The sequence below is a fragment of the Cupressus sempervirens genome, chromosome 3, assembly GCF_028749045.1.
Source record: "Cupressus sempervirens isolate cs-2001-9-10 chromosome 3, ASM2874904v1, whole genome shotgun sequence".
Lineage (NCBI taxonomy): Eukaryota > Viridiplantae > Streptophyta > Pinopsida > Cupressales > Cupressaceae > Cupressus > Cupressus sempervirens.
The window spans coordinates 923,791,938-923,806,780 of record NC_143120.1 but is presented as its reverse complement, the minus strand read 5'-3'; the positions used below and the strand labels follow the sequence as shown (position 1 = coordinate 923,806,780).

At 32.7% G+C, this 14,843-nt stretch overlaps 1 protein-coding gene across 1 annotated transcript in view; it reads right to left on the bottom strand.

The window, feature by feature from the left end:
- The window catches only part of LOC149569768 (uncharacterized), a 152,115-nt gene that overhangs the window by 34,365 nt on the left and 102,907 nt on the right, over positions 1-14,843 (bottom strand). Inside the window, exon 3 of the mRNA XM_089817003.1 lies at positions 7,702-7,768. Within this exon, the coding sequence (XP_089673129.1) occupies positions 7,702-7,768 (67 nt within the window). The remainder of the gene's footprint in view (positions 1-7,701; positions 7,769-14,843) is intronic.

Below are 14,843 nucleotides of genomic sequence, written 5' to 3'. Positions count from 1 at the left end.
CCTTGATTGGCTATAAGGAAGCACAATCCATGTGCTCTCCTCTCATGCAATCTAAGCCCTCCATGAGCTTTTTCCCATCCTTGCATCTTAGCCCTCAATCCCTCAAGCCCTTTGCCTATTTAAGGAATCCTCTCCCAAGCCATTTTAACAAAATCCATGAAGTAAAGTCATAATGCCATTTTGCGAAGCCATTTTACATCAAAACCATACACTCACACCCAAATTCCAACTCCATTTGAAGCCCTTTTTGAAGCATAAGCTTGAGCATACATCCTATCTATTTAGACAAAGCTACTCAACAAGAGAGCTTCTCATTGAGAGAGCCCATTAATGGCTCATTTTCTCAATTGAGAGCTCATCTTAGTCTATCTTGAAGTTTATGAATTTTGTTTAGTTTGTAGAAGCTTTATTTAGATTTGGTTTCTATTAGCATACTAACATTGCTCATATACACCACTAAGTCACTTCAAGGGGCTAACCTGAAGTTAATTGACAAGAATATTAACTACAATATAATGATTCCCTACTACTTGCTACTTATTTTGTTGTACTTCCTAAGAAGTTTAATTTACATTCATAAGATCACAAAAAGTTTAAAACCGAACCACCTAATTGTTGTACTAGCATATCATCTAACCCCATTTTCAAAGACCCCATATTTACTTAAAATAATTATATATTTTCCAATTCGTAAAGGGCTTTACATAGAGAGAGAGAAAAATACCCAATTTAAAAGGCATTCAAACATCACCCTAAAAATCACATAATTATCCTCTTTTACAAAGTCATTATTGATGAAGCACAAAACCTATGCAAAAAGTCATCATATATATCAATATGCTACTTGTCCTCCACTTCTGGTGGAACAATCTTGAAGTCGTCCAAAAGAACAAAAGTATTTAATTTCATGAACTACCTAAAAGCCATACTCACCTGTCTGACACAAAAAAAAAAAAAAAAAAACCTTTGTGATCTCTGTCTACATTACACCACCCCTAAAAAAGAAAGAAGGGCATCATTCACCTTGAATTCATGCCTATGAATTATTGGCTTCATATCTTTCAATCTCATAAGAATCTTTAAATTATATTAGTCTTCATCAAACTCCCTTGACTAGTGAAGGAAAGGAATCAACCCTAGTAGTTTTGCATCCTCCACACCCTCGAAATATTTAGATATGTTGAACCTCCTTCCAAGAATAACCCACTCAAAAATTAAATCCACTACCCCTGGTAAGGATTCTCCAAACAACAAGGTGAGGACCCATTTAATCTCTTCAAATTATTCATTCAATTCAATCCCCATGTTAGACTAAGTGAAATGATATCCATATTAGTAAAAAGAAATGTTGTTTTACCTCCATGAAAAGATTACCCAAAACCTTTGAAACTGTCTTTACTATTTCATCACTCTTAATATTAATGAAAAATTTAAAGAGACAATTCTTCACGAGGTTGAAGAGTCCCTTCTACTACTTCTGCATCTTTATTGTATATGTGACCTCCATTATTTTGCAATTAGTTTAAGAAACATCACACCTCTTCATTAAAACCATCCAAAAAATAATAATCTCTTTACACTTTCCAAACAAATAAATAGCTTATTTATAAAGCTTCATCATGCCATAGAATGTCATTTTATCATTAATGCAAACCATTGCCACCTCTAATCAAGGATTTTCACATGTGTGAAAGCCTTTACACCATATTCACATATCTTTTCAAGATCATCTTTTCAAATGAGGTCAATCATTATTAAATTTTATCACATTATAATAAGTCCTTTCCATATATAACTAGTTAAAATCCCCCTTTCTGGTTATTGTTTAATAGTGTTGATTGCCCTTTGGGTAACTAAAGGGGCACTATGCAATATGTCTATAGTTTAAAGCTATCATATTAGTTTAGAAGACACCAATTAACCCAAATCTATGGAAAACATCTATTTCCATCTTATTCATTTCCCCTGTTGGTCAATTAATTATGCATGCAATTCTCTTCTTAGATTTACAATAATTTGAAAGGTCTCCAATCTCATTTCATCTTTATGATCAAAACTGAGGGTCTATTTTGAGAGTCTATCTATCTCTACATTGCCTTTATCTATCTCTGCATTGCCTTCATGTCTAATATGTTTAACAATATAGTTCTCAAATTCCTTCAAATTTCTTACAATTAGAGTAGTATATCCCTACAAATACCAAAAATTGATCCCACTACTTTGGATTGCTTAGATAATAACAAGTAAATCTCTTTCCAAATTAATCTTATTTACTAAAGAAAAATGAGTCAATCTTACTACAAGTAGAGCTATTAAAGATTCAACCTCATTTTTTCGTCCTCAACTTGATTCATTTAGCATAATTTTTAACAAAACCACCTTCATCATTCTAAATAATAATTTCCTCTCTAGAGGCACTTGGTTTGGATTGAGTTGCACCCCATCAAAATTTAACTTATGCCAACCATTAGAGGGAGGTTCCCAAGTTATACACAATTGACCCTTCTTCTTTACAAGATTATCTTACCATGTCCCATATCTGATTTTTTAGTCAATCCAAAGCTTTTGGATCCTCAAATCCTCCATTGTGAAAGGTAGATAAATTGAATTAGAATGGTATGTTACATCACTTACAACTTCCTCAATTAGAATGATTATTGTTTTTCTTAAAGTCTCATGTCATCTTCCCATTTATCCATAAATATCCTTTGATTCCTCTCCTTCCATACCTCCTAGATCAGTAATGAGGGACTTACAATCTATATGCTTAAAAATAATGAATTCCTTGGAGGTAATGGTCAACTTTAAAACACCCCTCTAAGAGTGCAATGCATTGATCCATGTCAATTCAAATTCTTTTTTTAATTTTAACTAGCACCTTGAGGCTACCCCACATTGGAGAATAAGGTGATATACCATTTCCTCTTCCTTCCCACACATCATACATTTAGTGTGGCCCACAAAACCAAGATATTTCCTCCTTTCCCTAGTTATAATCCTACCTCTTGTAGCCAACCATGGAAAGTGCCTACGTTGGGAAGATATTTTCTTTATTCCAATTTAGGTTGTTTATTTTTTATGGCTTTTTTCCCTATCTTCTAAGAGTTTATATCCCAATTTAATTGACTAGCTCCCATTATGATCCCCACAATATATAACTTTGTCATCATTCCTAGAAATGAGTATCCTTCTCCATTTTAGAACCTCCCTCTAGATCCTTTCTATTATTGTAGAATCGCATGTTATCTAGGTCTTTCTAGCACCATTCTACCCTTAAACCTCCTTGTTTAACCATCAAATAGTCTTTAACTTTGTCTCCCCATAAATAAATTAATCTATCTCTAATCTCAACTAGGTCTACCATTTCATTTGATATTGAAAGGCCTAAGAGTCCTCCCAAACTTTATATTTTGTACCATTTCATATCTACCAAGAAATATGATCAATGATCACCCTTCTATAACTCACAATAAATTCCATATGGCTTTAAACTTTCATGGAGATTTTAAATTGTCAGTATTCTGTGTTCTTCCAAAGGATCCATATATTTATCTCACTAATTTAACCCAAAATCAGCCTAGGTTAGCATAGAGATTCTAATTGATTTTATCTCCAAGGGATTCTTTCATTTTATTTCAATTCCTTCACCCTACTTTCTACCCCCCTCCCTTTATTTTAAAGATTTTCTCCCAAGGATTTTATCTTGCTCACTATCTCAATTATAGGACATCATACTTTCACTATACTTAGAGACATGAGTTATTAACTTATGGTATGTGTAGTTTGTTATAAAAAATATATGTTAAAAAATAAGGGTGTAAGTTTTCCCTCTCCTTGAAACATGAATGCATTTCACACACACAAATGAAAATCTCGTTATAAGATATCGATGCACCTTAATACTCTACATATCACACCTTTAACACTTCTCATAATATTCATTTCTCATACTATTTCACACTGGTAGTTTTGTTTTTCAAGCATAATTACAAATGTAATTTTCTCTACCATTTTTGAAATATTTGATTTATCCACTTTAATAAATTGATAATTCTATACATGACCATCATTAACCTATGCATTATCCAAATCATTTAAATTTAGTGTATTAGGGATTATATTTAAAGGAATCTCCCCTATGATATTTTAGGATGCAATCACTTTTGAATAAAAAAGAAAAAAATAACACATCCACTTTTTGAAAACTAAGAAATTTGTATGCCTGAAATTAACCTCTTCATGTATATTTCTATTTACTCTTATGGTTATTATTACCTCTTATCATCAACTATTTTGTGGGGATTGAACAAGGCATAAGGAAGTCTTAAAATTTAATCCTTGTAAAGAATTATTAGTGATACTCTTTAATATAATCATCATTTACCTTTTATAGATACCATTAGGTGAATGACTATTGAAAGTACCAAGGATCCACTTTTCCCACCAGGATCCACTCTTAGATAATCACAATTAAAATTGAGTAAGGTAAAATTCATGTATTGTAAGGTATACAACCCCTAACTCTCTTAATTCAATTTATCACATATTTAATTTTAATATTATTTATTTTATATCAATTATTTATTTAGACACAACTCCATATATCTACAATATCATGTACATTTAGTTGACATCATTCATTAAAATATTTTAGATTTTTTAAAGTGATTGTTTGTGTCCCTTAAATTTTGGTGAACTTGGAAATTACGTATCAATCCCTTAGGGATGGAAATTATTTTTAAAGTCATTTATATCTTTTACCATTTTTTTTTAGTTTGACTTTAATATAGTGATTACATTACTTCACCTACTTCTCAACCCCTTTTTTCACCTTTTACATTGCAGGACATATTGTTTGGGCTTCACTATTAAATATCTCACCATGGATTGTAATAACTTATCACACTTATATTTTATTCTTATATGCCTCAAGGATATAAATATTTTTAACAATTTATTACACAAACTCTATCATCTTTAAATTCTATATATACCATTTCTAAAAATATAGTGTTTCACACTTGATGGGTGCACTACCTCATTACAATTTTCCATCCTTCCAAAAAAAATTCACACTCTCGTCTATGGAATAAAAATATTTTGAATATTTTCATTCTATCTATAATGATTCTACTTCTTTTATTACATTCAATACTAATACCTATATGTTGAGCATAACAAGATATTGTAGTGGGTAGAGGGTTGAAGCAGTATCCTAACTGTACAGTCTTACAGTCTTAAAATGGAAGCATCCATCACTTAAGACATTGTAGCTCCCTCCCTTTAGTGATATAATGGTCCATGGATGCACTTGTTTCTCAAACAGTTATTTTCCTCCTATCCTTCTTCTTTCTTGATTATTTATGCACCATCCCCAAGACCCTTAGAGTATCTTTTCTTAGGATAATCTTAGTATAGATCAACCAAATTAACCCACCTATTGGAAACTATAATTGGAACAATTGTTATGTTGTCATTGATGTCAAACCTTACTATTAAGAAATTTGTTAACATTGTAGAGTGTCATATCTTATATTGATGATGATGATTTATAAAGAGAGAAGATATCAAGATGAATTAGAAAATGTGTTGAGTAAAGAGGAGTAAGTATGATATAAATAAAATGGGTACTTGATTAGTTAGTATTTGACAAGATAATGTGATTTTTGATAATTGTATTAAGTAGAGAAGATAGATGGAATGAAGTATTGAAGAGATGATTGGTAGAAGAAAAGAAGTTGAGTAAAACACTAAACTAGATTGAGTAGAAGGTTACTAGGTCAATGAAGAAGTTAAAGAAAAATATTAATGAATTTTAGTAATAGCCAAGAAAAATTCTATTAGCCGAGTGTTGGTAACGGTTAAGAAAAATGAAGTAAAACTAAAGTTATCACCGAGCACGATGAAGATCAAGCAGGCCGGTGTAAGTTGAGTGAGACAGATCAATAGTGATCAAGCTACCTAGTGATGATCGAGCTAAAGAATGTAGTGATGACTAAGTGTCAAAAAATTAACATCTTGTGAAAGAGTCAAGGTTTGAGGCCAACAGAGTTGAATTTATAAATTGGTCAAAATTTGTAAAAGATAAGGATTGATGAGTTGGTGTATTTAATGCATAAATGGAGTTTGTTAATAGATCTAAGATGAGAAATCAATGAGAATTTTCCATAAGTTTCAAGAAAGAAGTAGAAAGACCAAATGATGAATAGATTCAATGAATCTAATCAGGCCCAAGATCTATGCTTATGTTTAAGTAGTCAAAAAGAGAAAACCTATCTATTTAAGGAGGCATAAGAGATTATTTGTAGTTGTTGAACTGGAAAATTTATGGAGAACAAGTGAAGAATAGATTTGTAAAGGTAAAGTGAGAAGTTTGTGAAGAGTATTTTCTTGAAGCGTTGCCAAGTAGATTAGAGATAGAGAATGTGATGAAGTCCAATCAATGAAGAAAGAATGAGTCGAATGGAGATCTGAACATTGTAAAGTGAGTTGTATTTTATCATATCAACCTAGCTATTACTTTCTAACTATTGTGACGATAAAATCCTTTAATCAAGGTTGACCTAACAATCATATTGTAAATCCTTTAATCAAGGTGACATTCTAATGGGATGTTTTGAAGACCTCTAACAAGGTCACTCCTAATAGGGTGATTAAGTCTTTTAATAGGGTTGTGTAAGGAAACTTGCAATAAAGAATATAATTGTTTCCACATAACCCATAATAGATCTAAAATAAATATACAATTGAAATCCACATACAAAAGAATAGATACATACCCACAAAAATTGTGACATAAGATATACCCTAGCCTCCAAAAGCATCCATCACCATGTATTATTTAGCAAAAATACCATTGCAATAGAATCATGGAAGCCTTCAAAGCCATAGCCACAACTGAGAAATCCATGTGAACAAGCATGAATCCACACATCCCATGCCATGCTTCCAACCTTCACAAATTCTCCCTTGGCTAACCTGTCAAGCCTTGTCCCACTCGACTCTTGCCCTTTTTCTTTCTTCTTCTCTCTCTTTCTCAACAACAACTACCCTTGTGGCTGCTTATATAGTTGCAAGTCCCACAAAACTACCAAGTGGCATTACATAAACCATGTGCTACCTAACCCACTGACCCCACATTTAATATTGAAAATTTAATTCTTTTCCCTAATATTAAATAATTACATGAAATATTATCACAATGTTACAATACAACTCATCAAGTATATCTCATGGGAATCTTTTCATGTTGCACATCCATCTAGATGCAACATTACATAATAAAATAAAACAATATTATGCAATGTGTGCAACACCCATTATCTCAACAGTCTCCTACTTTTTGTATACATTGCATAGGGTCAATCCATAGCCACATAAATGAACAAGGGAATAATCCCTCCTAGCACATCCACCATCATGGATCAAAGTACACCATGTGCTCCATCCTAGTACCTACAACAAAATCAAAGTATCTAGCATCTCAAACATGAATGATCTTACCTCCTATTATGCCACTACCACTGGACATATATAGAATCCATCAAAAGAGAAAACCACCCAACCTATCACATTAGAAGATCACAAAAGCTTGATCCAAAGGTAATCACATGTATCCGTAGTTGTCAAAATATCCATAGTTGAAATAGCAGCCATAGCAAGTGTCAAACCCGTCCAACTATCCATACTTCAAAGGTATACCAAGTGAATCTCACATCATCAACATATCCAATCCGTAACTTGCACTCATGAGCCACAAGAGCAATACCTGCCACATATATACCAAGAAGCTCCCACTGCAAAAGATAATGTCAAATCTACAACCAATCCAATCACAACATCTCAAAGAAGTGAATCCATGTAGTATCAAGGAAATCCACAATACATAAACCAATAACCTACAAGAAAAACTCTCACAACAAGTCTCCAATGCTCTCCCAAGTTCTCCATAACCAATAGAGGAAAGAGAAAAAGGAATAACCATATCATCTCTCACATGGAATACATGAACACAAACTAGTGATCACAATCTCTAACCAATTTCAAATCCAATGTAAACAAAATTGAACATCTACGAAGATAACCAAGAACAAAGAGAAACCATGCAAATCATAACTTGTATCATGTCCTTCTACACACACCTCTAGATGTAAATTGTACAAGTATGATCTCCTCTATAAAACCTCAACCAAGAAGTTGCAACAACACCCAAACCATACCATATAACTAATCATGGATGTAAGCCTCTCACAAGAAGATCAAACTCATAAACCATTCCTAATCCAAGAATTATGCCCAATATAAAACCATCTCCCAAAATCAACTAGCATAACAACATATACAAATGGAGTTAACTAGTGCTAAACCATCTCTCAAATGAACCCTCTAGAACTAACTCATGTACCATAACTCAAGATCGATATCCATGAAAGACAAGCATAAATATAATGCACCTAAGAGAAACAATGGGCTATACCTCTCAAGTAGAAAATCACTGAGTAGACTGAGAGTGGGGAATGAGAATGCTCATCAAGTTATCCAAGTCTCCAAATAAGACTCAACTAAGAAAAATCTCCTCTCAAGTCCATATTAGGTGACTACCCCTTAGACTTCCTATTGAAACCATCAACTATCCCAACAAATATTTCTTTAATTCGAGAGAAATCAGCATCACCACCATCTATAAGTATCCATGAGCACTCATAATCAATCAATCCATGCTAACTCAAAATACAACATAGCAATATTATGAAGTGTCCAACTTATGATCAATTTACTCAATACCAAGAAACTAAACCAAGATCATTGTCAAAATTCCAACCATGGCCTTAGGAACATAAACATGACAACATGATCTTACCATATCAAAGGAGACAACATGCTCCATATGAACATATTATAACATGTCACAACTCTAAATGTGTATCAAAAGTATATCATGACATAATAATGAAACCATCCTCACACCAAGTATAACATGTCAAATGAAAGCATAAACCACACCTTTACCAAGAAACCTACGAGACTTCAAGATGCAACCATCTCCACACATCATGAAGAAAAACCATCTCCACATACCATGAAGAAAAACCATCTCCACACACCTTGAAGATAACCAAGAACCCCATGAGTTCTCAAGATCTAACCATATTCACACACCATGAAGATAACAAGTGCACCATGCAAATGTCAAAAATGCTTCTACAACAATAGGATCTGAGACAAACCTTCAACATCGACAAACACTCAATGATTATATCAATGCCAAAAACTCTCACTCAACTATGGTACCAAGTCATATATGGCATCATAAAATCCATCTCCTACATGAAGATCCTCTAGGTCTACACCCACACAACCAAAGTGTCAATACCAAGTGAAACCAAGATCTCCAAAACAAGAAGATAAAAACCAAACCAAGAACTAAGCCTACGCTATCACCCCATCACTATCATAAGCTCCCACTAAACCATGTAGTCAAGTTATCCATGACATAATGATGAAAAAATCCATCCTCTAACCATGAGAATCAACCAAGGCATCAAACCATCAAAGAACTCAAAGTGCACATCATGAGCTCTTCAAAAGAAACCAAATAACCATGATCCTCAACCAAGAAGATATACCACCATAAAAAAATAGGAATCTAAACCAATGAACATCAAGGATGTACCTGTATATCCAATCATGTCATGCCAAAATTCATGGCACCATGATCACATCCATGAACTGAGCATCTGACTCTGAATGTGTCCAACTTGATAGCATAAAATAGTCAACCACAATCCTCTGCCATGACTATAGCTGGTAACAACATCTCATCCCTCCTACATGAAGGAAAATCAAAAAATCATGTAACCTAAGGCATATAGAACCCAAATCCAAGCCACCAATCTGAATATGCACCAATAATGAAAGATCAATGGGAAAAGACAACCCATAACCAAGCTATAAATGCAACCTATAAGTATAGACCACTTACAAAATTGCACAACTTGTAGACCCAACAAGTTATAATACATATCCAAACCAAACACTAATAACCTTATCATCATGAGACCAATCTGAAATATGAACTGAGTATATAATGACATCAAATATTAAATCTCCAAACATATAATGTAATAAACTCACAAAGCTACCATAGTCAATATATATCATAAAATGTTCAAATTAATATATCACCAAATAAACCATGCCAAACTTGCACCAAATCTAAACCAATGTATAGAGCTCTCCAAGATCTTTCCATTGACTACTCAAAGTCCAAAATTTGACTCTGTATGCTCAAGTTATGCCCTAATCTTTGCTCAAAATAAATAACATCTAACTTTCAAGCTCTTAAACCCTGAAAAAATGTCAAAATCATAGAACCAAACCTCCACCAAGTTGTAGTGAACTGAATTAGCTTTCCAATACTTGTAAGAAGTTTGAAATCCAATATCCTGAGAGAATGTTATGGTCATTTTACTAAGACAGTCTTTTTACCATTTTTAGTACAATTTTTTTTTGTGATAAAAATTTTGACGGGATTAAATTTGACTTCCATCACAAGCTGAAAATAAAAAACTCTTTCATTTCCTCTGAACATTGCCAAACTAGGGCATATTATTTATCAAAATTTATGAAAATGTTGACCCGAATCTAATGGTGAGATCTATTTTTACCTAGGAGGTCATTTCTACAAGCTCCCCCTAAAACCCTCATTTAAATGAAGCATCTAAAAAAATCCATTTTGTCCAACAATTTCACATTCCCAAAAATATTTCAACATCCCATCATAACAACAAATCCAAAACCCTCAGATCTGCAATAAACAACTCATATATCTTGCCCTTTCTTTTTATCCTTTCATGCATTCCCATGGATTCAATCTAGGGTTACAATAATAAAACCATAGCTCTGATACCACTTGTAAAGAAATTTGCAATAAAGAATATAATCATTTCCACATAACCCATAATAGATCTAAAATAAATATGCTATTGAAATTCACATGCAAGAAAATAGAAAACATACCCAATAAAATTGTGACACAAGATATACCTTGGGAAACTCTCATTAAGGGAAAAAACCTAGCCTCTAAAAGCATCCATCACCGTGTATTATTTAGCAAAAATATCATTGAAATAGAACCATGAAAGCCTTTAAAGCCATAGCCACAACTGAGAAATCCATGTGAACAAGCATGAATCCACACATCCCATGCCATGCTTCCAACCTTCACAAATGCTCCCTTGGCTAACCTGTCCAGCCTTGTCCCACTCAAATCTTTCCCTTTTGCTTTCTTCTTCTCTCTCTTTCTCACCAACAACTAGCCTTGTGGCTACTTATATAGTAGCAAGTCCCACAAAACCACCAAGTGGTATTGCATAAACCATGTGCTAGAACCATGTACTACCTAACCCACTGACCCCACATTTAATATTGAAAATTTAATTCTTTTCCCTGATATTAAATAATTACATGAAATATTATCACAATGTTACAATGCAACCCATCAAGTATATCACATGGGAATCTTTACATGTTGCACATCCATCTAAATGTGGCATTACATAATAAAATAAAATAATTCAATATAACAATATTATGCAATGTGTGCAACACCCATTATCTCAACAAGTTGTGCCTAAAAGTTTGTTTTGTAACCTTTAATAGGGTTGTTTTTAAGTAAGATCACTTAAGAAGAGTGAAAAATCAGTTGCATGTTACTTGGTGGTGTTTCCCAAATTGGGTTTCCATGGTAAATCCTAGTGTCATACTTGTGTGAATGTTGTTTTCATGTTTCATGCTATTTAATGTTATATATATATCTATTATTTGGCATATATTAAACATAGAACTAAATGATGAGATGATAAGTTGGAAAACTGATGAATTCTTATTTTGGTTGAATAGATTTATGAGTTTGATGTTGTTAAAAGTTGAATTGGTACATCTAGACTTGAGGATAATTGATTCACCCACCCCCCCGCCCACCAATTGTTCTAATCATTTTTAAAATTGGTATCATCGCTTTGTTGGTTGTAAGGAAATTTTGAAGGGATTTAAGATTAAGATTAAGATGTACAAGAGAAAGGTACATAAGCTAAACAAAGAGAACTTCCCAGCATGAGAATTCTTGATGAGACTGCATCTATTTAGAGTTGGATATTTTGCACTATACTATTTGGATAATGAATATATTGAAGTACCTAGACCCATGACAATTGAGTAATTAAAGGAGAAGTAGGAGAAAAATAAAATGATGATAGATCTAGCATCTTCCCTAAGTTATACCATGTTTGATAATGTGAAGGAAGGCACTACTACACAAAAAAAAGTGGGATAAGTCGACACAAATTCCTGGAGGAGACAAAAATGTGTTAAGGGCTATAGTTGAAATTTTGAGAAGCAAGTTTGATGACATGAGAATGAAAGAAGAAGAAATTGTTACTCAGTATTGTGGTTGAATCAAAGAAGTGGTAAATGAAATTAGAGGTGTCGGAGCAAACATGTCTAAAGAGACTATGATTAGAAAATTATTGGGGACTTTACTTCCTATCTATGCCATTAGAGTATCTGCAATACAAGAACTAAGATGTACATCTGGTAATGATCTAACTCTAGATAATTTAATTGGTAGATTTGCTACATTTTAGTTATTAGATATTGATAATTATACACCATAGTGATAGTGAATCAGATGATGATCTTGATGATTTAGAAGTGTTATTTTCAAGAAGGCTACCAAGAGGAAAAGGAAAATACAAAGGTAAACTTCCTATATATTTTTTTACATGTAAAAAAGTTTTTCATATTGTTGTGGGGTGTCCTAAAAAAGATGAAAATGAGGAAATGAAAGAAAGAAAAATACCAAGGAAGGAGAGACAATAGAGGCAACCAAGGTAACAAAGACTACAAGGGAAAATGTAAGAAATATTTCTACATTATTGAAGAACATGGTTCCAAAAGTAATTATGATGAAAATGATGAAGTTGTTTATATTGCAAGGAAAGATAAATCTAATGAAGATAAAAAGTTTAAGAAAACTTCTCTAATTTCACATGTGAGTGAGAATTATAAATGGATAATTGATAGTGGTTATTCACATCATATAACTAGTGTTATAAGAAAGTTTGAAAATCTACAACATTATAATGAAAGTTGAGTTGAGTTTGGAAATGATGCACCATGTTATGTGAAAGGTAAAGGATCTATTATATTGAATGACAAGATCATATGTGACAATGTATATTGGGTTTATGGACTGAAATATAATCTATTGAGTGTGGAACATTTGAATAGTGTAGGCTGTTGAGTTGAATTTCATAACAAAATGGAAAAAATATATGATGCTACTAGTGAACTTATTAGAGTTGCAAAGAAAACAAGAGGTAACTTGTTCTATCTAGGCATATCTAAAGATACATGTTTATTTGAAGATTTTTGGTTATGGAATAAGAGGATATGTCATGTGAACTTTGATAATTTGGTAAGAATTAGTAAAATGGAAAGAGTAAGATGATTACCAAGATTGAGAAAACCAAATAAAGTTATGTGCAAACAATATCAAATGGGGAAAATGAAAAAGTCTAGTTCCAAGAGCAAGACCTATTATTCTGATGATATTTTTGAGTTGGTTCATACTTATTTATGTGGTCCTATTTGAGTACAAAGCTATTATGGTGACAAGTACTTTATTCTATTTGTTGATGATTTCTCTAGAATGATGACTATGATGTTTCTCAAAGAGAATTTGATTCTATTAGAATGTTTAAGTGGTATTTGGCAAGAGTTGAAAAGGAAATGGGGAAAAGTCTTAAATTCTTGAGATTTGATAAAGGAGGTGAATTTATATTTGAGTTCAATACATTCTACAATGACAAAGGAATCAAAAGACAGTTGTAAGCACCAATGATTCCACCACAATTTGGGATAGTTGAAAGAAGAAATAGATCAATCATAACTACTGTGCAAGAAAAGTAATGATGGAAAATAATATTTCACAAAAGGATTGGAGAGAAGTTGCAAGTATTGTTGTTTATACACTAAACTGAGTTCAAGTCAAGAAAGGTACAAATAAAATCCCTTTTGAATGGTGGTATGGTTATGCACCTGATGTAAAATATTTCAAAGTTTTTAGAAGGAAGTTTTATATATTAAAAGATGCAAAGAAAGAAAAACTTGATGAAAAGAGTGATGGGGGTATATTCTTAGGATATTCTACTAAAAGCAAGGCATACAAGTGTTTAAATACTAACACTAAGAAAATTGTGATAAGTGCAAATGTTAGAGTTGATGAATTTTCATAAAAGAATGAAAAATAATGCAAGAAGGAACTTGAAGATTACAAAAACTTTGTCTACATCTATGAAGAAGAACCAAGTACCTTACCTGAACTAGAGAAGGAGACTATCAAGCATCAAGTCACAATAGAGTAGTTCTATCAAGCCTCAACAAGCTATCAAGCATCAAGTTGTAGGAATTGAGTCATAAAGAGAGAAGATCGAACACTAGACATACAATGTCGAGTTACAATAGGAGATAGCTAGTGAAGATGAGAAAGCTTAGCCAGACAAACTAAAATAAGGAGAAAGAAGACCTAGACCTATCTTAGAAGAATATGTGAGAAGAATCCATACACTTAATCAAATCATTGGAGATGAAGAAGTGAGACTATATTATGTGAACACAAAGGAACATATAGATTACATATTCACTAAGGAACTAGCCAAGGATTTATTTGTGTATCTAAGAGATAAGTTAGGGATTATTCCTCTATGTAAAGAAAAATATGAAGAGATGCAACATTGCATCAATTGTTATGATCATAATATCTTAGAGATTGATGCATGAGG